The 24,992-nt window shown below is 35.3% G+C and overlaps 1 protein-coding gene across 4 annotated transcripts in view; it reads left to right on the top strand.

Annotated features, from left to right (window-relative positions):
• The window catches only part of DCUN1D1 (defective in cullin neddylation 1 domain containing 1), a 34,661-nt gene extending 13,187 nt beyond the window's left edge, over nucleotides 1-21,474 (top strand). For all 4 annotated transcript variants that reach the window (XM_039242321.1, XM_039242324.1, XM_039242325.1 and 1 more), the window contains exons 2-7: nucleotides 2,973-3,189; nucleotides 5,043-5,211; nucleotides 7,402-7,532; nucleotides 16,029-16,111; nucleotides 16,570-16,666; nucleotides 18,665-21,474. In XM_039242321.1, the coding sequence (XP_039098252.1) occupies nucleotides 2,973-3,189; nucleotides 5,043-5,211; nucleotides 7,402-7,532; nucleotides 16,029-16,111; nucleotides 16,570-16,666; nucleotides 18,665-18,744 (777 nt within the window). In that variant the 3' untranslated portion in view covers nucleotides 18,745-21,474. The remainder of the gene's footprint in view (nucleotides 1-2,972; nucleotides 3,190-5,042; nucleotides 5,212-7,401; nucleotides 7,533-16,028; nucleotides 16,112-16,569; nucleotides 16,667-18,664) is intronic.
• The last annotated feature ends 3,518 nt before the right edge of the window (nucleotides 21,475-24,992 follow it).

Raw genomic sequence — 24,992 nt, 5'->3', positions numbered from 1 at the left:
TGTTCCTTTTAAATAAATCTTAAAGTGAATGACATATACTTATTTGAGTGCTGAATCATTGTAGTTGTCACATGTTTTTGCTCTTAGGAAGATCCTCACTGTATTTGTAGTAGAAATAGAGAAAATCCCATCTGTCTTTTTCTTCTACTTCAGTTTTCTGTCCACCCTCTTATCCCCTATAAAATAATTTTTTTTGTTGGCTAAATACCCATTTTCTCTTCCTTAAGTTGATAGAAATTTAAACCTTTGATGCCATACTCTTGTCATTCAGAAGACTTCGCCTGGTACCCCCATGTAGCCTGGGAAAAGAAGTAGGAGTGTTAAAGGTCTCCTAGAGACTTGGGGAAGGAGTGTCTCTATGTAGTACACCCCAGCTTTATTCTAGGACAGCCTTTGAGACTACAGAGTTGAGTGGATCTTCCCTAGTAGGGAAACACATGGTTAAGTTTGATTCTGGGCACAGAGAACTGAGAGAAAAATGCTAAGAGTGCGTTATAAGTACAAGACTTTGCAGCGATGGAATTGCTTAGTACTTCTTGGCCTATCACGAACCCATCCTTTTGGTTCTGCACCAGGTATCATTCATTAGCCTTTATGGTGTTGGAAGTAGCTGCAGCCCTTTTTCTTAAAATGTATTGATATTGCCACATGTACTAGAAATTTTAAGCCAGTTAAAGTAGTTTAATTTACATATATAGGCATAATTTATTACATATACCTTTTTCAAATAAGATATGGAGTTAAAGAATTCATTTGTATAATATTGTTACTAGTTTGTGTGGGTAAGATGATTTTTTATCTTTGTTCTTCCAGTTTTCTAATATCTGGCACTGTGGCAGGAGGTCATTATAGGCTGAACAGTTTTTTTTGGCTTGCAGAAGTGACTTAAGCTATAGTTCTCCTTGCTCTCTTCAACAAAAATGATTCAAGTTTCAGAGAGCAGAACACTGGATTTAATACTGTATGATGAAACCCAAGTAATCCTGATTATTTTTCTGCCTCCAGTTTTTAGGAGAATGGGAAAAAGTTAATACAGAGAAGTTAATTCAGGCTTAATTAAAAAGTAATTTCCCGGATGTGGCTTGTGTACTTCAAGGTTAATTTCCCAACACTTTGTACAACATTAAACAGTGGTCACTGATGGGCAATCATAGTGACTGTCAGATGCTTCCCTTTTCTTCAAAGGAGGATTAAAACATATGTCAGTTTACTATATCTCTCAAGGAAAAAAGGTATAATAATTTAAAAAACAGTTTTTAATAACAAAGGTTGAAATCAAAATGGTTTCCTATAAGACTAGTATCTTGACATTTGATTTCATTGTGGGTTTGTTGCAATTGAATAATAAATCACGAAGAGATATTTTTCAAAAGTGAAGAACCCTAGACACCTGAGAAATGTGTTGTGTAATGTGGTACGAATTATCTGGTCTCCAAAGGCGGCAGAATTATTAGTAAAGTAACAGGAAGTTAGTGAATTTGTAGTTTCTCAACTTTAATGGAGAACAAAGGTTGAAATTTTATCCTAAACAATAATGTAGTTACAGAGAGAGAAGAGTGTGGCTGACAAATTAGACTCCAGGGCATAAACAGTTTTAATACTGTACGACATAGGGTTGTTTTTCATATTTGATTTTTACATATTCTTATTTTTACTCTAATAGGTGGAAATATTTATTTTTTTTGGTAGTCTTTTTCTTGAAAATCTCAAAGCATGCAGTGTGGTTTATGGAAAGATTACCAAGGCTCCAATTCATGAGATCTTTCTTTTCATGCCCCATTTCTACTAATAAGAACCTGGGTGATTTTTGAACAAATTCCTTAACTTTCTGGGTTTTTTTCTCTCATCTGTACAATCAGGGGATTGAGGTTTGTGATCTATCAGTTTTGGCTAGATCAAAGATGCTGGGGTTCTCAGATGTGATGCTTCATCCACAAAACAGTTTCTGTCTATTAATGTGTGTCCTACTCATGTGCTTTTTTTCCCCTTACAGTAGTACCTTGGCAGGAACCCAAGTATTTTGCTGAGAGATGGTGTTAAGGAGTCGGTGGGGGGAGAATTTTATAGTGGGGAGGCTAAAATTGCACAGTAGACTAAATTGGGTGGGAAGGGAGGGCGAACATGGTTCTTGATACTGGGAGAGTAGAGGGTCTAATCGCCCTGTTTTATTTTGCTTAGGGTTCAGGTCAGATGAGAAATGAATCTGTGTCACCATAAGGCAAGTGAGAAGAGGCTATTACAGCAGAGAGGCTATTTGGAGAGTGCCTCTGCTAGGCTCAGGCGGAAGGAAAGTGGTGATTCTTTCAGGGGAGAAAAGGAAGAATTCTATTAAAAATTACTTTGGAAGGATCCAGGGTACTTGTTCATATTTCACTGCTTCCTGTTTCAATGCAAATATGAGGAAATTCTCTTGATAATTATCTTGGTTCCTGAACACCACTGGGAGAAATGTAGGGTACTCATATTTCATTGCTTTTTCACATTTGGTAAAAATAGCAAGAAAACAGGGGGGTGGGGTTGGGAGAATTGTACCCTCTATCCTTTATAATGGGTTTTAGGACTGCAGCTAACACCTGTTAATCTCGTTGTTCCCCAGGGTCATTGACTGTTCTGGCTGGCTAGATAATGTCACTTTCTTCCTCAACCCTCCTTATGTATCCCTTTAGAGCTTTGTGCTTGGTCAAGGTTGTGAGAGTAGTTGTACTTCCTTCTAGAACCTTTATATATATATATATACCTTTAGGAGAAATGCAAGGTGATTGAATTTCCTTTACCTTTTAATTTTTTTCTGTAAAATAATTCCAAATTTTGTGTTTCACATTAAAAAATTGTATTTTTGATCAAAAATAAGTCTCAAAATATTTTAATATTTTATGAGGGAATGTATTGCCAAGAATGATTGGTCAGCCATATAGAAATATTTAGTCATCCATGATTTTATGTAGTTTCAATTTATTTTCTGGTTTTGATAGAACAAGTTGAAATCATCGCAGAAGGATAAAGTTCGTCAGTTTATGATCTTCACACAATCTAGTGAAAAAACAGCAGTAAGTTGTCTGTCTCAAAATGACTGGAAGTTAGATGTTGCAACAGACAATTTTTTCCAAAATCCTGAACTTTATATACGAGAGAGTGTAAAAGGATCATTGGACAGGAAGAAGTTAGAACAACTATACAATAGATACAAAGGTGAGTGGTTATGACTAAACATTTTGAACCAGGTTTTCCACAGTTGAGTGCTTCTGGCGAGAAATCAGACATACGTAGAACATAAATTGGGTGGATGTGTCCTACAGAGCTCTGTAGATCTGGAATTACTTCAAGAGATCTGAGAGAAATTATTTTCTTTTCACTAAAATTTCTTTTTAGCCTCTTTATTTCATCTTCCCTCATCCTCCCTTTTTTTCACCCCCATGATTCGTTTTGAAAATAGTGACTGGGGGCCTGGATTTTTCCCCACATTTTCATAAAACTCAGCTGAACCGATTTTAAGAAAACACGCATAATAATTTTAACATCCTTTGAAGAATTATATTCACTTTTAAAAAATTAAACAACATATAATAATAGATGAATAAAGAAAAAGTTAATAGTTTCTCCCTCTTTATTTTCCTCAGGGAACCAATATTTAATAGCCTGGTATAGGTCCTTCTTTATCTTTTATCTTTATGCAGAAATATATGTACAGTTTATTTCAAACATTTTCCAAAAGTGAGATTACGTTTTATCCTTAACTCATCCCCAAATGTCAAAAGCTATGTGTTTTTATTCCTAGAGATGTTAGCAAATCACATACAACCACGCACTGTATGAGTGCCTCTTTCTTCTTTTATTACATTTAAAAGTTTTGCTGTCTGATGAGTAAATACTGATAATTGGGTTTTTTCTTCAGTTTGAACAACAGATGTTTATATTGTTGAGATTGGAAGTGAATTGCAGAATTCATAGTTTTTCTGATTTTCTCTTAAATGATTGTCATAGTAAAATGAACTTTGCTTTAAGAAAACAAAATTCTGTACGTAACTGGTTTTTTTTTTTAATGTTTATGTATTTTTGAGAGAGAGAGATACCAAGTGAGCAGGAGAGGGGCAGTGGGAGAGGGAGACACAGAATCCGAAGCAGGCCCCGTTCTGTCAGCACAGAGCCTGATGCAGGGCTCGAACCCATGAACCATGAAATTATGACTTGAGCTGAGACCAAGAGTCAGATGCTTAACTGACTGAGCCACCCAGGCACCCCCATAACAGTATTAATTTAGAATGCCTACTTAAACAAAATATAGATAAATTCAGAAAAAAAAAATCCTTTTTTCCTGTATTGGAGCATCTGATTTTCTGAATGTGTGTGAGTATGGGACATTTTTTCACATGAATAAATGGAACTTTTATTTATTTATTATTTTTTTTCAAATAGTTTATTGTCAAATTAGTTTCCACATAACACCCAGTGCTCATCCCCACAAGTGCCCTCCTCCATGCCCATCCCTCCTCCCCCCTACATCCATCAGTCCTCAGTTTTTGTCAGCATTCAAGAGTCTCTCATGGTTTGCCTCTCTCCCTTTCCCCCACCATTTCCCCCCTTCTTCTCCCAGTTGGTCCTATGTTAAGTTCCTCCTAGTCCTCCTATACGTGCACACATATGATATTTGTCCTTCTCTGCCTGACTTATTTCACTCAACATAACACCCTCAAGGTCCATCCATGTTGCTACACATGGNCCCCCCCCACATCCATCAGTCCTCAGTTTTTGTCAGCATTCAAGAGTCTCTCATGGTTTGCCTTAAATGGAACTTTTAAATATCAAGTGCTCATCTCTGTGTGTGTGTGTGTGTGTGTGTGTGTGTGTGTGTCCTTCTGTTCATCTTAGGACTGCTATTTAAGGAACAAACTGGCTTTAAATATTATAGGGGGGAATATCTGTTAGAATATTACCATTTCATATTGCTGATCTATGGTGATCATTTTTTTAATGGAGTAAAAAGCATTATTTTTTTCTAGTTTTAGGTATAACACTAATTTACTATTGCACTGCTATTTTTAAAGATCCTCAAGATGAAAATAAAATTGGAATAGATGGTATACAGCAGTTCTGTGATGACCTGGCACTCGATCCAGCCAGCATTAGTGTGTTGATCATTGCGTGGAAGTTCAGGGCAGCAACACAGTGTGAGTTTTCCAAACAGGAGTTCATGGATGGCATGACAGAGTTAGGGTGAGTATATAATTACCACAGGAAATTAGGTATATTACTGTGAGAATTACTATGTAGAACTGAATTGTGTTATGAATTTTAAAGGTCAGTTTTAAAATTTGCCAGCCTACAAACATTGGCATAAATATGCTAGTTCCTTCCGATGTTTTACAGTTTTCTGGGTTTGTCAAGTTATCTGTGTAGTTCAGCCTGTTCCATTTGCATTATACTTTTATCATTTGTTTCTGAGGGGGAGTTTCATTAGTATTAAATTGCTATGCTTTAATATTTAACATGGATAAGTGAAATGAGCAAGCTATAATTTATTTCTTAATGTGAGGTTCTGTGAACTCTGAATTTATAAACAAACTCCTAGAATCTTGGAAGTTACTAATCATTTTTTGTTTTACTTATACCTTGACAGCTGATTAGCTAAGTGTTGGGATAAATAAATTAAAAAGTCGTGGGTAGAGATCTTACTTATGGCATCTAGTTGTCTATATTTAATGAGAATATGAAAAAGTATTCAGTCTATGGATAAATAACAGGCTGCCTTTTCTGTTTTTAGTGGATGATGAGTAATAATGGCTAACATTTGTTGGACATTCATTTTTATTTTAGGAACTGTGCTAAGTATTTCACTTAACCTCTTCACAACAACTTTGTGAGATAAGTATTTACATACCTATTTTAGAGATGAGGAAAGTGAGGTACAGAGAAATTATAGAATTAGGTAGGATTAGAGTCAGGATTTGAACCCAGGCATTCTGATTCATGAGCCTGAAGGACATTGTAATCAGTCAGGGTCCGGACAGCACAAAAACCATGCCAGTAATTTGAACAGGAGACAATTTTTTAAATCACTGCATTTTGTAAAAGGGGTAAAAAACAAATTCAAAGGTGTAACAGCGGTGGCAGTTGAGGAAGCTGCCATCATCCTTGTGGCTGAGGGAAGTGAACAAGGAAGGAACCTAGAAATCCCTGCACAGCTGAGATTCAGACTTCAAGAGGAGAGGGTGTGGCTGCTGCAGGAACATGGTGCCTGTGATGCTTGCTTGGCCTGCCACCGTGGTAGAGAAGAAACTGGCTAGAGGCCACTTCAGAGCCTTGTGAGTCGCCACCATTGGTGAACACTGCTGGGAGCTCCTAGCACACTCAAACCCTTGCTCTTCAGAAAACAAACTAGGATAGGAAAACTTCCTTCTTCTTCTTCTTCTTCCATCCTTTCATCGCCCTCTATCGGTAGAACCTAACAGTGAGCCAGCTTCAAGAGAAACTGTCTCATGATTAGTACATTAGACTATCTGCATCATGAAATAGGGCAAAGAAGGGTAGGCTTAAGGCTGAGGAGCAATAAATTAATAACTGGTCTAGAATGTGTTCTACATCCCAAGCCAGTACTACCCTGAACTTGCTGGAATTTTCTCTGCTAAGATAGGTTTCATTAGAACTCACTTCTTTTCCATTTGAAACTGAATTCATATAAAATGTAACGAACTTGCAATCGGAATTGTCATCTACAATCTAATGAGCTGGAAGGTGTTCTGAAAAACATAGAAGGGAAATACAAGAAGAAATGATTAGAAGAGGGATGGAATGATGGGTTGGTGGAATCTATACAAATTGAATTTTGCTTTCAAGCGATTTTGTGGAAAATAAGACGGGTACATAGACCCTTTCAATTCCTTGGAAGTTGACTGCAAGTGTAGAGAAAGCTTAATACTGATTTGAGATAACCAATTGGAAATGGTGGGGGCTCAGCTGATATTTACTGTTATACTTTGTATAACAACACATTTCCAAAGGGAAGTGCTTCCTCACCTAAGCAAGAGACAGTGCTTTCAGTTAGTTCTAGAGCTAGACTCTTGTTACCATGTAAGGAATATCCACTGCAGTTTAATCTAGTGATTGTTACGGCGATTACCATACATTCTCATTTGTTCAATGCAGCTGACTTCTGTAGTTTGGATAGTCCAGTGAATTACATAATCAATTTCTTTTAAAAATAGTAATTCTGACATTTAATCACTCCAGACCTATTTTTCCTCTAGCTAATAACCCCATTCTTGTTTATGTAATGTAAAAGGATGAAATTTCAACTAACTGATATTTTTAAAAGTTCTACGAAATATAAGCTGTCATAGGAATAAATTTAATCCTTAATTTATAGTGAAAAAGCTTATCTTTTATACACTTGATTTTACAACATAGGTGTGACAGCATAGAAAAACTAAAGGCCCAGATACCCAAGATGGAACAAGAATTGAAAGAACCAGGACGATTTAAGGATTTTTACCAGTTTACCTTCAATTTTGCAAAGAATCCAGGACAAAAAGGATTAGGTAAGAATTTTTTTAAATTATATTTGGTACCTCAAATATGTTGTTGGTGTCACTTTTGTTTTGTGATAGAAAGTTTTGTGTTTTGAGCACAAAGTCATCATGAAAATACCAATTATTGGAAAACAGTGAGAAATAATGAACTTCTAGTTAATGAGAAAATACCATGCACATTCAATAATAAGGTTACCCTGGATACTATATCTGAACTACTGATTTTGTTTTTTTAAGAAATACAATATAGAAAACAGTTGTTAAAATTCTGACATACGTGTATACATTTATTTATATAATGTATTATCTAGAAGATCTTATAGGATCATAAGTTATTTCACTGTTGATCTGTAGAAATAGCACTGTAAGATTTCTGAGTCATAGAATGCCAGAGAAATCTATTCTTTTTGGTTATGATTTATTTAGAAGCTATAAGAAAGAATAAAAGTGATGATTATCATTTATAAACTTATCCAGAAATCTTATCTGTAATCTTCCACTATTAACAGTTTAGGTCAATCAATTTATGCTGTATGTAATATCCATACACTTGCTTTGGGGATGGCTAGGGGGTATGGAAGTAAAAGCTACGGTGTAATTTGCAGTTTACCTAGAAAGATTTGATGATAGCAAGTAATACACAATAATAAATGTGTGTGAGAGCATTTTAGATAAAAGGAGAAATGAGTAAAAGGAAGAATGGTTGGGAAGTGCTTCCTGGGCAAGATGGGATGTAAACTAAAGGATATGGTATTTGGCTAGGCAAGGGAAGATAAAGAGGGACAGTTAAGAATGAATGTCTCAAACTTGAGAAATAAGCTTGGCTTCTTTGTAGAAGAAATACTGATGTGATGTTAGTGGGAATGCTCATTTGGAGATTAAGTTGGTGAGATGTAGTAAGGTTCGATAACCACAGGCTTCTTTTATAAAGAGGACAGAAATGTTTAAATTGGAATTTGTGGGCAATGAGAATGCACTGAAGATTTTGATGATGATGACAGTATCTTCTATTTAATGTGTAGTTGCAGTGTGCCTGGCAGTGTGCTACGTACACAGGCTGCTTCATTTCATGTTTAATGGTTTTATGAGTTATTTGTTCTTTCATTCAGTAATTCATCACCTGCCATGTGCCTGCCAGATACATACTAATAGAGTGTGAGCCTTTTTTATCCTTATTTTACAGATGAGGAAACAGGCACAGGAAGGTTAAACAACTTAACCAGTGATGGAAGTGAGTTTGGTTTTGATTTTGAAGATACAGTAGTTAGGCTAATAGGGGCCTCTTGTACTAATTCATTTTTATATTTTAAATTAGAGGGGAAAAAGCATTGAGAAAAGGGATTATACTGAGGAAGTGGTTGAAAGGTAGCAAAGAAAGGATAAATGTGCAACATTAGTATTGGAGAATTAGCCTCAAGAGTGACTGAACATGATTAAATTGATTGAAAATTTACAAAATATCTGTAAAGCAAAATTACAAATAATGAAGCCTCCTTTCCAACTGATTGATCAATTAAGGTTGGATTTTCTTCTTGGAGGAAAATCCCTCATTTTAGAGGCAAAATAAGCTGGGATGGATGATCCGTAGGGTTAGTTTCTTTACTATCGGTGACTGTTAATTAACTGGGCTATTTTTTCCCAGTTTCCTCCTTCTTTCCCACAAATAAAAACTGATTAAAGTTTTTGAATTTACATGTATGCACTAAAATATTATTTTTGTGTTTAGAAAGGTAGCATAGTATTTTTTTAAGTTTAAACAAAATGTTACAAATATAAAATGTTGATTTAAATGGGCTGAATCTGTTTCTTTAGTTATATCCCCTGTCCCTTATTGGAGCACAAAATTAACGAGATTTTGGAGTGACTGTGGTTTTGGTATTGAATCTTAGGTTTCATTATATGTGGTAAAAAGCAAACAATTTTTATTTGATATTGGATATATTAATATGGTAAATTGGAATTTTGGATTATAGGGAAAATTGCAAAAAAGACTATACAGAATTAGATTTAAAAATTTATTTTATTATCCAATAAGTATTGAGCTTAAGAAAATTATAATATTGTTTAATGGATATGGAGTTTCCATTCTGCAGAAAAGAGTCCCAGAAATTGGTTGCACAACAGTGTGAATGCACTCCTGAAACATATACTTAGAAATGGTTGAGATGGCAAATTTTATGTGTATTTAACCACACAGAATTAGAAAAAAAAAAAAAAATATATATATATATATATATATATATATAAAACACAGAGTGAGTCCATGTAAAATGTAGACTTTGGATAATACTTGTATATCCACATTGGCTCATCAGTTGTAAGAAATATACCACACTAAAGCAAGATGTTAAAAATAGTGGAAATGGCGGGGGGGCGGGGGGATGTGTTTGTGGAGGTATATGGGAACTGTCTGTACTTTCTGCTCAATTTTTCTGTAAGCCTAAAACTAAAAAATTCTTAATGTGAAAGAAAAAAAATGTAATAGGAAGACAAATCCTAATTTCTCTTTTTGTTTTGCATTGGTGTTGGGTGTCAGGAAATGTAATGACTTACTTAGTTGAAGAACTTAATTAAAAAGAAGACAGTTTTCTTGACAGCCTTTCTAAGGGCTCACAGGGCTCTTAAATTACAGTATTTGGCAGAGAAGAATTAGAGGATCATAGGAGAGGAGGTGCGGCCCAAAACAAATTGGCAGAGTGACAGTGACAGCACTGTGGTTTATTTATAAATAGCTGTGCTAGTTATAATGAGAGCTGGTGTTTTCCATATTTTCTCATTTTCCTTGACACCTGATTTCCTTTGACGCCAGGATAGGGTGCTTCCTCTGTCACCATCACCTGCCATTTCTTTTAGTCTTCTGAATCTTAGATTTGAAAGGGATTTCATAAATTTTCTACCCTATCCAAAGTAGCATCCATAGCTCATGCTCATTTAGTTTCTACTTTTGAACACACAGGGATAGGACACACATTGTTTTAGGAAGTAGTCCTTTCTTGTCCTAGAATACTCCTACTACTTATCACACAGTTCCTCCTTAGAAGTGAACATCTTTACCACTGCGTCAATTTGTCCTCCCCCGCAGCACGAGGAAATCTAATCATTTAAAGATTGGTGTCACTTAACACTTTCTCCTTTTTCTTCTGGGTCAGCATTCCAATTATTTTAACTATTCTTCATTTGAGAAGACCTTTGTTATTCCTGTTACTGTCCCCTTTCAGGTGTATTTCTAGTTTCTCAGCTTCTCTCAAAATAGACTCTTAAAGCTGAACAGAATACTCCATAAGGAGATTGTTTGTAATGGAGAACACTAGGAGTCTGTTCTTTTTTGTGAGACTGTCCATTCTGTTTAGTCAGAAATTGCACATTTGTTCTTTAGCAACCATGTCATGTTTAGGACCATCCTGAACTTTTATTAGACTAAAGTTTACAGGTTATTTTCTTTTGTACAGCTAGAATATTATGCCTGTATAATTGATTTAAAACATTTTAAGATTGTTAGACTTTTATTATTTACAAATAATTTTATAGAGTGGTTTTAAAGTGTATTTTCATCTATATAATCCCATTTAGTTCTTGTAACAGCCCTTTGAGCTAACTAAAAAACTTACTCTCTTCATTGTAAAGATGGAGAAATTCATGGTCAGAGAGGCTGACTTATTAAGGTCACTTAACTTTAGAGTGGAACTCAGTCTCTGATCATCTGACTCCACATTCTATATTCTTTCATATTATGTTGTGGTAACAGGAATATTTCTAAATAAATGAAGACATTGTGAATAGGATTGTTAATCACCATTCCATCCTCTTATGAGTTGACAACATTTTGTTTCCTTTATGAGTAGTGTTTGGATCTAGTCTCAGTTCATTTCCATGTTCATTCAGACTCAGTTCATCACCTTTTATGAAATGTCACATTGCCCTTGTTGATTTTGCTTGACAGTGGGATTGCCTCTGTTTGCATTTTTACTTTATAAGGGCTTAACAGTTCATTCTGCAAGTATCTCAATTTTAGGCAATGCTGTTATTTGCTTGTCTCTTTTTCTCTGTCTTTGCCTTTTATTCTAACTATTGTTGCTGCTTATTACCTAATTATTCACTTTGCTCTCTTTTCCTTTTAAAAATTACTAAAAATAAATAATAGTGATAGCAAGAACTCCTATATTATTTCCCAGGCACTGTTTTAAGTGTTTTATGTGTATTAACTTGTTTAATCCTTACAGCAATCCTGTGAGAGTAGGTTCTGTTTCCTTTATTTTAAACTGAATTATAGAGAGGTGAACTCAGTTACCCAAGTTGCCTTAGCTAGTGATGGAGTTGGGATTTAAGAGGCTAAACTATAAATTACTGTTTTAAACCACTTCTCTCTAGCTAGGCTGTTCTCTCTGTCATTCAGGCAGTTCTGTCTAAAGGGCAGTTTTTCCTATACTTGTGACAACTGACATTTTATCCCTGTACAATCTTTTTTTTTTTTTTTTTTTTAAGAGATAGAGAGTAAGTGGGGTAGGAGCAGACAGAGAATCCCATGCAGGCTCCACACTGACAATGCAGAGCCTGATGGGGGGGCTTGAACTCACGAACCGTGAGATCACCACTTGAGCTGAAATCAAGAGTCAAATGCATAACTGACCGAGCCACCCAGGCACCCCAGACTTACAGTCTTTTTGGATATTCCCTTTTCATTTGAAAATATTTTTACTGGCTACTTAATCTGTGAGCATAGAGTCTGGAGCATCTTAAGTCTGTCTGGGTGAGTTTTCAAAAAGTCTTCACAAAGATGATTAATATTTGAGCCTTGAAGAATGAGTATGTTTTCAAGGCCAAAAGAAAAAGAAGCTACCTCTGATGTGGAGAGATGAGCAAGTTCATTTGTTCAGAGGTGAGAGACATAGCACTTTTGATGACTTGCAAGTCAGTTCATTTAACTAGAAGTTAGAGATTTTATCTGAAGGAAATAGAAAAATCATTGCAGAGTTTTAAAAAAAATTTAATAGACTATTTTTTGAGTTATTTTATTAGGTTTATAGCAAAATTGAGTAGAAGATAGAGATTTTCCATACACCCTCTGCTCCCTCACATACAAAACTTCTCCCATTATCAATATCCCTCACCAGAGTGGCACATTTGTTACAGTTGTACCTATTTTGACACACCATTATCACCCAAAGTTCAAGTTTACATCAGGGTTCATTCTTGATGTACAGTCTGTGGGTTTGGCCAAACTTACGATGACACGTATGCATGATTATAGCATCATACAGAGATGTTTCACTGCCCTGAAAGACCTGTGCTTTGCCTTTTCATCCTTCCCTTCCTCCTAACCCCTGCCAACCACTGATCTTTTTACTGTCTCCATAGTTTTCCTTTTTCAGGATGTCCTACCGTTGGAATCATGCAGTAGAGAACCTTTTCAGACTAGCTTTCTACTTAGTGATGATAATATGCATTTGGTTTCCCCCATGTCTTTTCATGGCTTCATAGCTTATTTTGTTTTAGCATTGAATAATATTCCTTTGCCTGCGTGTACCACAGTTTATATCATCTGTCTACTAAAGGACATCTTGGTTGCTTCCAAGTTTTGGCAGTTATGAATAAAGCTGCTGTAAGCGTCCATGTGCAGGTTTTTGTGTGGACGTGTTTTGAGTTCATTTGGGTAAACACCAAGGAGTGGCTGTTGCTGAATCATATGGTAAGAGTATGTTCAGTTGTGTAAGAAACTGCCAAACTGTCTTCCAAAGTTGCTGTACTATTTTGCATTCCCACCAGCAAGGAATGAGAGTTCCTGTTGCTTCATGTCCTCATGAGCATTTGGTGGTGTCAATGTTTTGTATTTTGGCCATGTCAAAAGGTGTGTAGTGGTATCTTGATGTTTTAAACATTGAAGAATTTTAACATGGAAGTGACACCACAAATTTATATGCCTGAAAGGTCCATATGAAAGCATTGTGATTCTTCATTTTATTTTAAAAAGTTTTTTTAAATGTTTTAATTTATTTCTGAGAGAGAGAGAGACAACATGAGCAGGGGAGGGTCAGAGAGAGAGGGAGACACAGAATCTGAAACAGGCTCCAGGCTCTGAGCTAGCTGTCAGCACAGAGCTTCACATGGGGCTCGAACCCACGAACTGTGAGATCGTGACCTGAGCTGAAGTCGGACGCTTAACCGACTGAGCCACCCAGGCATCCCCATTGTGGTTCTTTAAAAGGAGTGGAGGCAGAACTAGAGGAAGAGTAATTGGTTATGAAGCTGTGCAGTGCTATTAGCTAGACATGTCAAGAGGACCCTCGCGTTGGCCCTGTCAGTAAGGATGGTGAAGAGAGAGAGAGATTTAAAAGGTACTTAGAAGCCAGAATGAAAGAACTGTGACTAGAAGTGTCTAATGAGGAAGAAAGGAGTTTCTCTATCAGTTCCAAACACCTTTGGGGACATTTGGAAATGTGTGGGGGTGTTTTTTTGTTGTTACAATGACTGAGGGTTTCTTCTGGCATTGAATGGGTGCTAAATGTTCTTCAGTGGATAGGGCAGTTCTTCCCAATGCAAAATTGTGTTTTGGTGAGAAATACTGTAGGGTGATGACATTGAGAGAAGGAATAAGCAGATCTGTAGAGGAAGATAATGAGTTCAGTTTGAGCTCTTTATTGGGTACCCAGCTGAAGTTGACCTTAGGCAATTAGATATATGAATATAGAATAGATTATCTGTTGTTTCTTATCCTTGTTTTGTGAAAATTCGTTGAAAAGGAATGTTAGTACTAGAAATAAGCTTAGTTCTCATAAATTTAGTGCATTTGAAGTGAAGAAGGAAATCATTAAGCATGCTAATAGCCATTTTACTGTATTTGAAGCAAATAGTTACATGTTTAGTTGGTAAGGAAAAGAATAAAATTAAAGAACCTGGAAAGAAAATTGTCTATAGAGCTTTAAAGACTGTAGAGATTAAAAAGGTATTATGATTAGGAATTGATGTCATGTTTCTAGTTTTCTTAAAACCTGGGGATCTGAATTTGACTTTCTAACATGCATTCAGGAACACATTAGGTATAAAAGTAGAAGACCCCCATGTACTGTTCCAAGATTTTCTGTGAAGGGAAGGAGAAAGAGGGTAGCTAGTTAAGGGGATAAGAGATCCAAGAAAGTTTTTTTTAAAGGGAAGAGCTATAACCTGAGATGTTTCTTTGTGAAGCAGGAAAAGGCAGAAGACAAGGCAAAATTGAAGAAGTAGGGAGAAAGGAAAACTAATCATTAGACAAGATTCCTTGAAGAGGTAGGATGTATTGAGAACAGTGGTGTTAGAGTCTTATTCTTGGATAGGAGAAAAAAAGTGGCACCTTTTCCACTGAGTTTGAAGGAAGACATAATGATGGATTCAAAGGTAAGTAGTACATTTGCACATGTAACTGTAGGAAGTTTATTCTTTCAGCAGTTTCTGAATGCCTACTGTGTGTTTCATTCTACTAGTTTGGGGATATTTTGTCCCTATCCTTGAAGAGGTGAAGGTCCAGCGAAAGGGATTTTTTGCCTTATGGCCTTTATATTGTCCTTTGAGGTATGGTGGGAACCTCTTTGGAGTCTTTCCTAGTCTCAGGATTCTTCAGATTATCAGTAGTGGTTTAGAAATCATTGTCTAAAAGGACTTTTAAGTTACTTGGGATCATTTTTTCTGACCCAGACATGTAAATTTACTCATAGAAGCTTGATACTTTCTTAACTGGTGTAAGTCCTTGAAAGTGATCATGGGTCTTTCTCTCTGTCATGACAGGTATTGTCCTTTGTCATGTGGCAGTATGGCCTCACTGTGCTCCACACGCGGTTAAATGGTCATTTATGTCATCTTCATCAAACTTTTAAAAGAGCAAATCTTAGATGATTAATTTTTAAATCAATACTCTTCATGGACTCTGAGGTCAAGGATCAGTCATTGTAGATAGCAGTCCTTTGCATTACAGCCTGAAGGTGTACATCGGTGGCTCTTAACGGGGAGCAGTTTTGCCCCCCAGGGTAGCTTTGGCAGTCAGTGTCTGGAGACAGTTTTGGTTGTCACCAATGGGGGTAGGATGGAGTTATGGGTAGAGGCTAGGGCTGCTGCTAATGTCATAATATATAGGACAGTCCCTCAGAACAAAAAATCATTTGGTGCCAAATGTCAAAAGTGCTGAAGTCAAGGAACACTGATATAAGTTAACATTTTAATACTTATAATCTAGTCAAGTATGCTTCTCTACCATTATCTAATTTAAACTGCAGAACTGCCCTATGAGGTAAGTGGTATTCTTTTTGCCCTGAAGGGACTGTTCATTGGTGAGGGAGACAGGATACAAACCTTAATCTTATCTCTGAATGAAAATTTGAAGACCTAAGTATTTAGGGAAAAAGCTATGTATGTGTGTGTGTGTGTATGTATGTATGTATGTATGTATTTAAAGGGCTATCTATGGTCTTACCTGTTTTTTTTTTGCAGGGATAAATATTCATGGAATTTGAAATACATAATTTATTTTTAATATTACAGATCTAGAAATGGCCATTGCCTACTGGAATTTAGTGCTTAATGGAAGATTTAAATTCTTAGACTTATGGAATAAATTTTTGTTGGTAAGTTCATGTTTTCTGCAGCTCCATCTTTTCCCTACATTTTTACTTGGAAGATAGATTAACATTATTTATTTCTTTATAATATTTATTTTTGAGAGAGAGAGAGAGTGTAAGCGGGGGCAGGGCAGAGAGAGAGAGGAGACACAGAATCTGAAGCAGATTCCAGGCTCTGAGCTGTCAGCACAGAGCCTGACATGGGGCTCAAATTCATGGACCAGACCGTGAGATCATGACCTGGGCCAAAGTTGGATGCTTAACTGACCGAGCCACCTAGGCGCCCCTAAATTAACATTTTTAAAAAGCATGACTCAGAGTGTGTAGTGGACATAGAATGAGAAGTTTGAGTACCACAATTTGATTATACCTGTTGTTCTGCATTCTTGAATTAGCATTGTTTGGACTGGTATTTTGAAACTTTTTGTTGATTTGTATGTTTTTGCTTATTTTTTAAAAAATAGGAACATCATAAACGATCAATACCAAAAGATACTTGGAATCTTCTTTTAGACTTCAGTACAATGATTGCAGATGACATGTCTAATTATGATGAAGAAGGTAATGAAAGTTTTTGCCCTACCTTTTTTTTTCTTTAATCACACACTCTTGAACTTCTTGTCTACATCTGTTTTTTCTTTTCGTTTTTAAATGTTTTATTGTAAAGTTGGTTTCCATATAGCACCCAGTGCTCATCCCAACAGGTGCCCTCCCCCATGCCCATCACCACCCTTCCCCTCCCCCCTCCCCCCATCAGCCCTCAGTTTGTTCTCAGCATTCAAGAGTCTCTCATGGTCTGCCTCCCTTCCTCTCCTCAGCTATTTTTCCCCTTCTCTTCCCCTATGGTCCTCCGTTAAGTTCCTCCTAATCCACCTGTACGTGCAAACATACGGTATCTGTCCTCCTCTGCCTTACTTATTTTGCTCAGCATAACACCCTCAAGTTCCATCCATGTTGCTACACATGGCCAGATTTCATTCTTTCTCATTGCCATGTAGTATTCCATGGTATAGATAAACCACATCTTCTTGATCCATTCGTCCGTTGATGGACACTTAGGCCCTTTCCATGATTTGGCTATTGTTGAGAGTGCTGCTGTGAACATTGGGGTACATGTGCCCCTATGCATCAGCAGTCCTGTGTCCCTTGGGTAAATTCCTAGCAGTGCTATTGCTGGGTCATAGGGGAGTCCTACTGTTAATTTTTTGAGGAACCTCCACACTGTTTTCCAGAGGGGCTGCACCAGTTTACATTCCCACCAACAGTGTAGGAGGGTGCCCGTTTCTCCACATCCTCACCAGCATCTATAGTCTCCTGATTTCTTCATTTTAGCCACTCTGACTGGCGTCTACATCTGTTTTTCTTGTCATTGGGATTTCTGTCTTCTCACTTTTTGTGTTGTTAATGTATAAAATGCCTTTGTCCTCTTTACCAAACTCTGTTTTGTTTCTTTAAATACCAGTTCAGTAATCCTGTCTTCCAGAAAGGCATCACTAATTTTCATCCATGTTTTAGATTTTCAGTTTACTCATTACTCCTCTTACTGTACTTTGTATTTTTGTGTTTTTGTTATCTGTCTTGTCTGTGAATTTGTAAACTCAAGTTTAGTGACTGTCTCCTTTGAAATGTACTTCAGCTGCACAATTGACATTTAGTAAATAATAACCAATTGATTGCTCTTATATTTTGTCACGTGCATAAAAAGATGGTATTACCATCTACTACTAGGACATGTGCTTTTGTCATTTGAGAGGTGGCAGTGGTTTACATTGCTTTCTTCACACATACTTACTCACCTAGCCTCCCTTGAGAATTAGCAGGATGTGTTTTTGAGATTGTTGAATAGAGGTAGTCTTTGAGAAATCCCCAATGACCTTGGCCTCCTTAAAAGTGTCCTGGAACTACTTAATCTAACCAGAGATAGTTATTTTTTCCTCTTTGTTTTCATTATGATGTCTAGTCTTCACTAATAAGTGAGAAATGTCTAATCCGGTGATAATTGTGCTTTCTATTAGGCCTTACACAAAACAGGAGACCTTCCTGATTTTGGAGGTTGGCATGTGGATGTGTAGAGGCATGCATATCTGCAGTTTAAAATCTCTTAGCAATTTATTGTCATGAAGTAGGATAGAGTTCGATATTTGCTGTTAATTTCCCTTCTAAGTTTGCCACAAAATGCCTAGAAACATTTTTCCTCCTACCTAACTATGCTCTCAGTGCTGGCAACATGCCATTATAGCATGGCCATTTCTTAGGCTGCCAGTTTAGGGGCCTTCAGAAAACATAATATTATTGATTGATTACTAGAAGAGGTAGTTATTATCATTCAGGGACTGATCAAGTGTTGGAATAATAGAACAGAGAGAATACAAGGAGTATTTTAGGTAGGAACTCTAAAAAGCTAGAATTTTGGGAGTCTTCTCAGTGAGAATATTTGTAATGATATACTTTAACTGTTATGGGAAGGTATTTTAAAAAGTAAAGGATTCTCTTAAAATGTTAGCCCTATTTCTGCTTTTCTTTCTTTCCCTTTTCCCATACTTTTTTTCTTTTTTCCAGGAGCATGGCCTGTTCTTATTGATGACTTTGTGGAATTTGCACGCCCTCAAATTGCTGGGACAAAAAGTACAACAGTGTAGCACTAAAGGAACCTTCTAGAATGTACATAGTCTGTACAATAAATACAACGGAAAATTGCACAGTCAATTTCTGCTGGCTGGACTGAACTGAAGATCAATCCTCACAATTCAGACTGAGGGTTGTGTCAAAACTTTAAGGATACATCTTGGACCATATCGTATTTCATTCTTCTAATGGTGGTTTGGGCTTGTCTTCTAGTCTGGGCCGCTCTAAACATTTATAATTCCAACATTGTGGATTTCATCTTATATCTGTGGACCATCCTAGTTTATTCTCCCATAAGTCTTAGGAGCTTTATGGTGATTATTTTGAAGTTTCCATTCTTGCATAAAGCACAATGCTGTCTTCATCAGAAAACAGTTTGGCATAAGAATTAAACATATGAACATCACAAACAATTTATAAAAACTTCTTAAATATATGCTTTGGGCTAGTTGCAAAGACTATGCTGATAGCACTTCCAATGAGAGTGATATATTTAAGTGTACCGGATCTGGAATGGTGTTTTGGTTTGGGGGGATTTTTTTTTTCCCGGGCAAATCACATGTATTGTTGATGTGAGTAGAGTAACTGATGTCAAAATAACCAACGTGAAAAATTTTTAGGATAACTTGGTGTGCCTACCTGAAAAATTTACTGTGTTTCAGACCCTCGATTTCAAAAGGTTCCACAGAACTAGTCTGCACTTACCTTACCCATGTTTATATATAGTTGTCTTAACAGGGAGCTTTTATTTAGAAAATGTCTGCATAATGTTAGATTCTACTCCTGTCTACATTATGCACTACATAATTGGATTTCATTATGATTTTGAAATGCTTATATGCCTGTCGAATAAGTTAAACTATTTAATTTGTTTTGAATGTTTTAGAGTGCTACACAATACAATATTCTAAATTTAGGCATGAGGGTTTTATTTTTTTGTTTTTGGTTTTTTTGTCAGCGCACTATGGAACACAAATGAAATTCTCTTAATTTATAAGAAGATAGTAGGAATTAAATTTTGAAAATGGTCGTGATGAGCCATGAAGTTCAATCCTTATAGGTACTGCTTTCAGACAAATAGTCCATTTTTGATGACTTCTTATTTTGTTGAAATTGCTTTCACTGCTAATCACTGTGGTTGCCAAATACTTCAGGAGCAAAAATTTTCAAGCAAGCATGTACTTGATGCAAATATCAATCTGGCTTCTATTTTCATAAATTAGTTTCTTCACTTTTTTTGTTTTATTCAAATAAGCTCAGTTTTCACGTCAAAGCAGACTTCTCTCTTGTGTGTATTTTTTTCATTACAAGACCCATGAACTGCTTTCATGCTGAAGATACTCATGTCTCTGTTCACTTCCTGACATGTGAAGGGTTTATTGCTTTCTTAAACGTTTCTGTAAGGCAAGTAAAACAAAATGGAAAACTTCATGTATTGGATGACTTTGGTCTCTAGCAGGAATAGAATCTGCTTGGTATATCCAGGCAACTCTCTAAGGTCCAATGTTGAAATTATCAAAGGAATGTACTGCAGAATAGCAGTATGTTTTATGTAGATGTGGAAATGATTTTAAGAAACAATGGTATCTTACTACTACTTTTTATTTACACAGTTCTGAAATTGAGTAGAAAGCTTTCCCCATAGATACTATATTAATATTCCAATCATAACTTTAACTCAAGAATATAATTCTACCAAAAGAATATTTTGAAAATTTCTATTCAGTTTACTGGAATTGGTTATTTAAAAGAAAAAAAGAAGAATCCTGCTGCTTTCAGTATTTCCTGTCTTCATATTTGTAAATATAAAGAGGAACTTCAATTATGAAAAATTTTAAAAGATATATATATGTACTATTTTGTTTTTTGTCTTGAAGATTTTGAGTTATGGTATTGTTTTCAGATTGATTGATTGACTAATTAATTCGAGTATGCTGTGTTTTAAAATGAGATCCCGTTAGCTTTTTTTTTCCCCCAATAGAAAATTGTTTTCTTAAAAGTCTGATATTGGTTCATGGCTTAGTGCCTTGGGTTTACAGACTTTTCCTTTTAAATGCAAGACCTTTTTCAACAAAATAGTGTTTGTCATCATTTTGGTACTAAACATTTATAATTACTGTGTAATTATAAACAAAAAATACATAAAGCTTTGAATATAATTATGTAGCATAAAAGTTAAGGTTGTTCACTCTATGATGGCATCTTAGAATTAAACAGTACTATTACTAGGGCTGAAAAGAGAAGACTGGTTTAATGTGGTGTGATTATTTTGAGGATAAATGTCTGGTTACAGGGAATATTTTATACTAAAACAATGCTTACACATATGGCCATGTATGTGTGTGCGTGTGTGAGTTTGTGAGAGAGATTGATGGAGTGACAGGTTGAAAGAGACACACATGTTCACACACACATGCATACACACACACACAACTTGAAATGCTTTAATTCATTAGTGTTTTCAGTCTTCATTTTGGTAAACTCCCCAGGCGGATTCTTTTGTTTTAAATTGAACCACAGGTACAGTTTCCTTTTTGCCAAATGTCAAAACAGGTACACATTTTAAAATGTAATGCTTTTTAAATAGTAAAGTGTATAAAATTAGAAGTGCCCACATCTAAAAATACTTGAGATCAAGATTATATTTAGTGACTATCATCTGCATATCTCTGTAAGTTCAATTGTGCTTCTTACAATCCCTGTCATATTACCAACAGAGGCAATAAAAGCTTCAGTGAAATTGCCATGACTAAATCTTTTCACATATTATTTCAGTGTAATATTTTTAAAGACTAAAATATACCTTAAGATTTTTCCAGAAAGAATAATTATTCATAGAGCATTGTAATGTCAAGTTTTGGGAAGAAAAGACATGCCAAGTCTTGTTTACTACATTTTTGCTACATTTTAAAAATGTTTACAACTATACTGGGCTGCTTTATTTAACAGTACTGTAGTTGTGTAATATGGCATTATAAGTGTGTGTTCATTAGACTTTTAAAAAGTTTTAATGAGAGAAAGAACTTAATAAAATAACATGGGGTATCTTTTATATAATATCCTGCTGGGGAATTCTTATTTAAGCAAGGTTATACTATTTTTTTTTCCTCAGAAAGATTTAAGTGATGAAGTGTTCATCTATTTTCTATTTGATGATAATCAAGAAATTTGAGTAGTTGTAGCTAGTTTAATGTGCACTTTGCTTAGATTTTTTAAAAACATGTTACTATTAAGACTTCATATTGTAAACCTTCTGTAACTTTTACATATGAATGACAGAAGAAAATTAAACCTAATGAAAGAATTTTGCAATGAAAAAGGAAAGTGGTGCTGGGGAAATTTATTATAGTTCCCAAAGTATGCCTTTGTAACCCTGAATCAACTTTTAGCAAGAATTAATTTATGTAGTTCTAAATGTTCAGTTGTATATTTAATAGAAAATAATCATTTGGCACCTCAGCAGTTTTCTTTAAATGTTACTTTATAAAACTTTTAACAATATGATTTATATTGAATACATAGATGTTTTGATAAAACTTTATCAAATTTGATTATGTAATGACAAAATGTTTTTATAATGTGAACTATTTAACATATATCTTAATAACTGAGGACACAATACCTGAATTGTGATTTCTACTTAATGTGATAATTAGGGTTCAAATTATGGCTCATCATTTAATTGATTATAAACAAGTATATTTCTAAACTCTTTACTTGCCTCCATTTTTACAGTCATAATAGCAATCATTTCTATATTTTATAGAAATGTGGTGAAGTCACATATCATGATACCTTTTCCTTTGAAATCTGAGGGGAAGGGATTTATATTTTGTAGTTAATACAGACTTGGTAATTCTTAAAAGTACTAATCCTCTTTTCCAGGTTTATCTTTAGTATTTGTGACCATTTTGGTTGAATATTTGCATGGTTTGTATCTGATTTCTGGAGGCAGATAGTGCTGGATTTTTTTTTTTTAAGTTATAATACAGATACATAAATGGTTTTATCAGAGCATTCTTGCCATCTTATTTTCTTTACTGCCTGTTGGGTAATTGGCATTTCCTGCTGACCAGCTCATTTAATAACAGCTTTCCATGAGGCTCAATATTTTGTGTTAATGAGGCTTTAGATTTTTCTGTGGTTGATCTTTTTTTTAAATGTGTCATAAATAAGGAAATTATGATAGAAAAGGTACATAACCTTTGTAGTAGGTGGAATTCCTAAAAAGTAAGGGGCTTTAAAGACATTATTTGGAGACTCATTTTATAATTATTCTCTTAAAAAATTTAGATTCCAAAAAGTACATTTTTTATTTCCAAGTTTTTCTTATATGTATTGTTTAAATATTTTCAGTTTAATTTTTTTTTTGTATTTGTGCTATGCAGAAATGTGACTTGTAATGTAGAGCATTGGTTTTAAGCCATACCTCGAGACTGCTGTGTTGCATGAGGCTGGGTCACAGCAGTCAGGGTGCCTCTTTATCCGTAACTTTCTACTTTATCTCCCATAGGTTAATGGCATTTCATATGAAATTTGGTTTGGGGGAAAATGGTTAAGAGAAGATTTTTTAAATATGTTTGGCTTAGAAGGAACATTACCAGTGTGGCAGATTTTTTGGTGGAATGGAAAGAGATGGGATCAGACCAGAGTTAAAGCAGGTCTGATCATAGAAGACAGCACTGCTTTGAAAGAAGAACCCATCAAATTAAGTTTAAAGGAAGAATTTTGAACCAAAATAGTGAAAGCAAAGCCTGATTTGTTTGAAAAAGTTCATTGTTTGAAACAAAAGGCAGTGTAAGTGACTTACTGATGAAACAAAAGAAAACAAGGACAATGTATTTAGAATGTATACATTTAGAAGGTGTGTTCAATATAAATACTTAAAAATTTTTCAAGTTATGAAATAGTCTAAGAAAACTTTGTTATTAATAGGAAACTAGGGCGATACCAAACAAGATTTTTACAAAAGGGAATAGTGTAGGACATAAGTTTAGGGGGGGAAATTGTTAAGAGAAAATGGTAATGTAGGCTGTAGACAATAATTTTCTCTTATAGTTAAGATGACACACAGCTCCAAGATTAATACTTGATCAGTAAGATTTAGAGCTGATGTATGTATTTGGAATCCTTTAAAAATAGCATGTTTAGGCTTCAAGCAAATGCTAATAATATTCTTAACCCAGATAATATATCAGAACTCATTGTATTGAAATTATATGAAATGAATAGGCTGTCAGCCAGAGCTTTAAAATAGTCACTTCTAAGACTGTGCAATGGTATTTAAAAAAAAAAAAAAAAAACTTTATTGAGCTACAATTTACACATGATAAGATTCACCCATTGTAAATATACAATTCAGTGGTTTCAGTAAATTTATACAGTTGTGCGTGCAGCCATCCTCACAATAAAGTTTTAGAACATTTCCATTAGCTCATAAAAGTTCCCCTTATTGTCCTTTGCATTTGAGTCCCTCTCCTATCCCCAGCCCTAGGCAGCCGCTTGCATCTGTTTCACAAATTTTCCTCCTCTACAAATTACACATAAGTATAATATGACTTGGAAGTCCTTTGTATCAAGCTTGTTGGCCTAATGTTTTTGAGGTTCATTCATGTTGTAGCCTGCGCCTGTACTTAGTTCCTTTAATTGCTAAATAATATTCCATTGTATGGCTGTACTGCATTTTGTTTATTCACTCGATGGGCATTTGGATTCATATTTTTTGGTCATTATGCATAATGATGCTATGAACATTCACATATGTATCTTTATGTGGACGTATGTTTTTTTCTTTTAGGTAGATTCTTAGGAGTATAATTGTTGGTTGGGTTGGAAAATTTGTTTACCTTTCTAAAAACTTGCCAAACTCTTTCAGAGTGGCTGTACTATTTAAAAATATTCCTACCACAATGCATAAGGGTGCAGTTTCTTCACATCCTTGTGAATGCTTGTCTTTTTTTTTTATTATAGTCATTCTAGTGGGTATGTATTTTAAGTGTGTAAATTATAGCTAGCATCCTAACTTGTGTCCGTTGATTGGGTATGTAATTTGGGTGAGTGTAAGGTGGCTTAAGGGATCGCCGTAAAATTACTATACACATGTACTTGAAGATAGTTGAAGATAGTATTTTCTGTAGCCACAGAGGAAAGTTATTACAGGCTTATTATAGGTGGGAGTTCTGGTCCCTCAGAACTCTTCTGAGGAGATGAAATGCATTGGTGAGTAGGGCTGATGGCTGATGCTTGGTGCTGTTTTTTGTGT

This window comes from Hyaena hyaena, unplaced genomic scaffold, assembly GCF_003009895.1.
Source record: "Hyaena hyaena isolate Hyena2069 unplaced genomic scaffold, ASM300989v1 scaffold_213, whole genome shotgun sequence".
Taxonomy (NCBI): Eukaryota; Metazoa; Chordata; class Mammalia; order Carnivora; family Hyaenidae; genus Hyaena; species Hyaena hyaena.
Note: the sequence above shows the minus strand (reverse complement) of the source record. Positions and strands in the feature narration are given on the sequence as shown.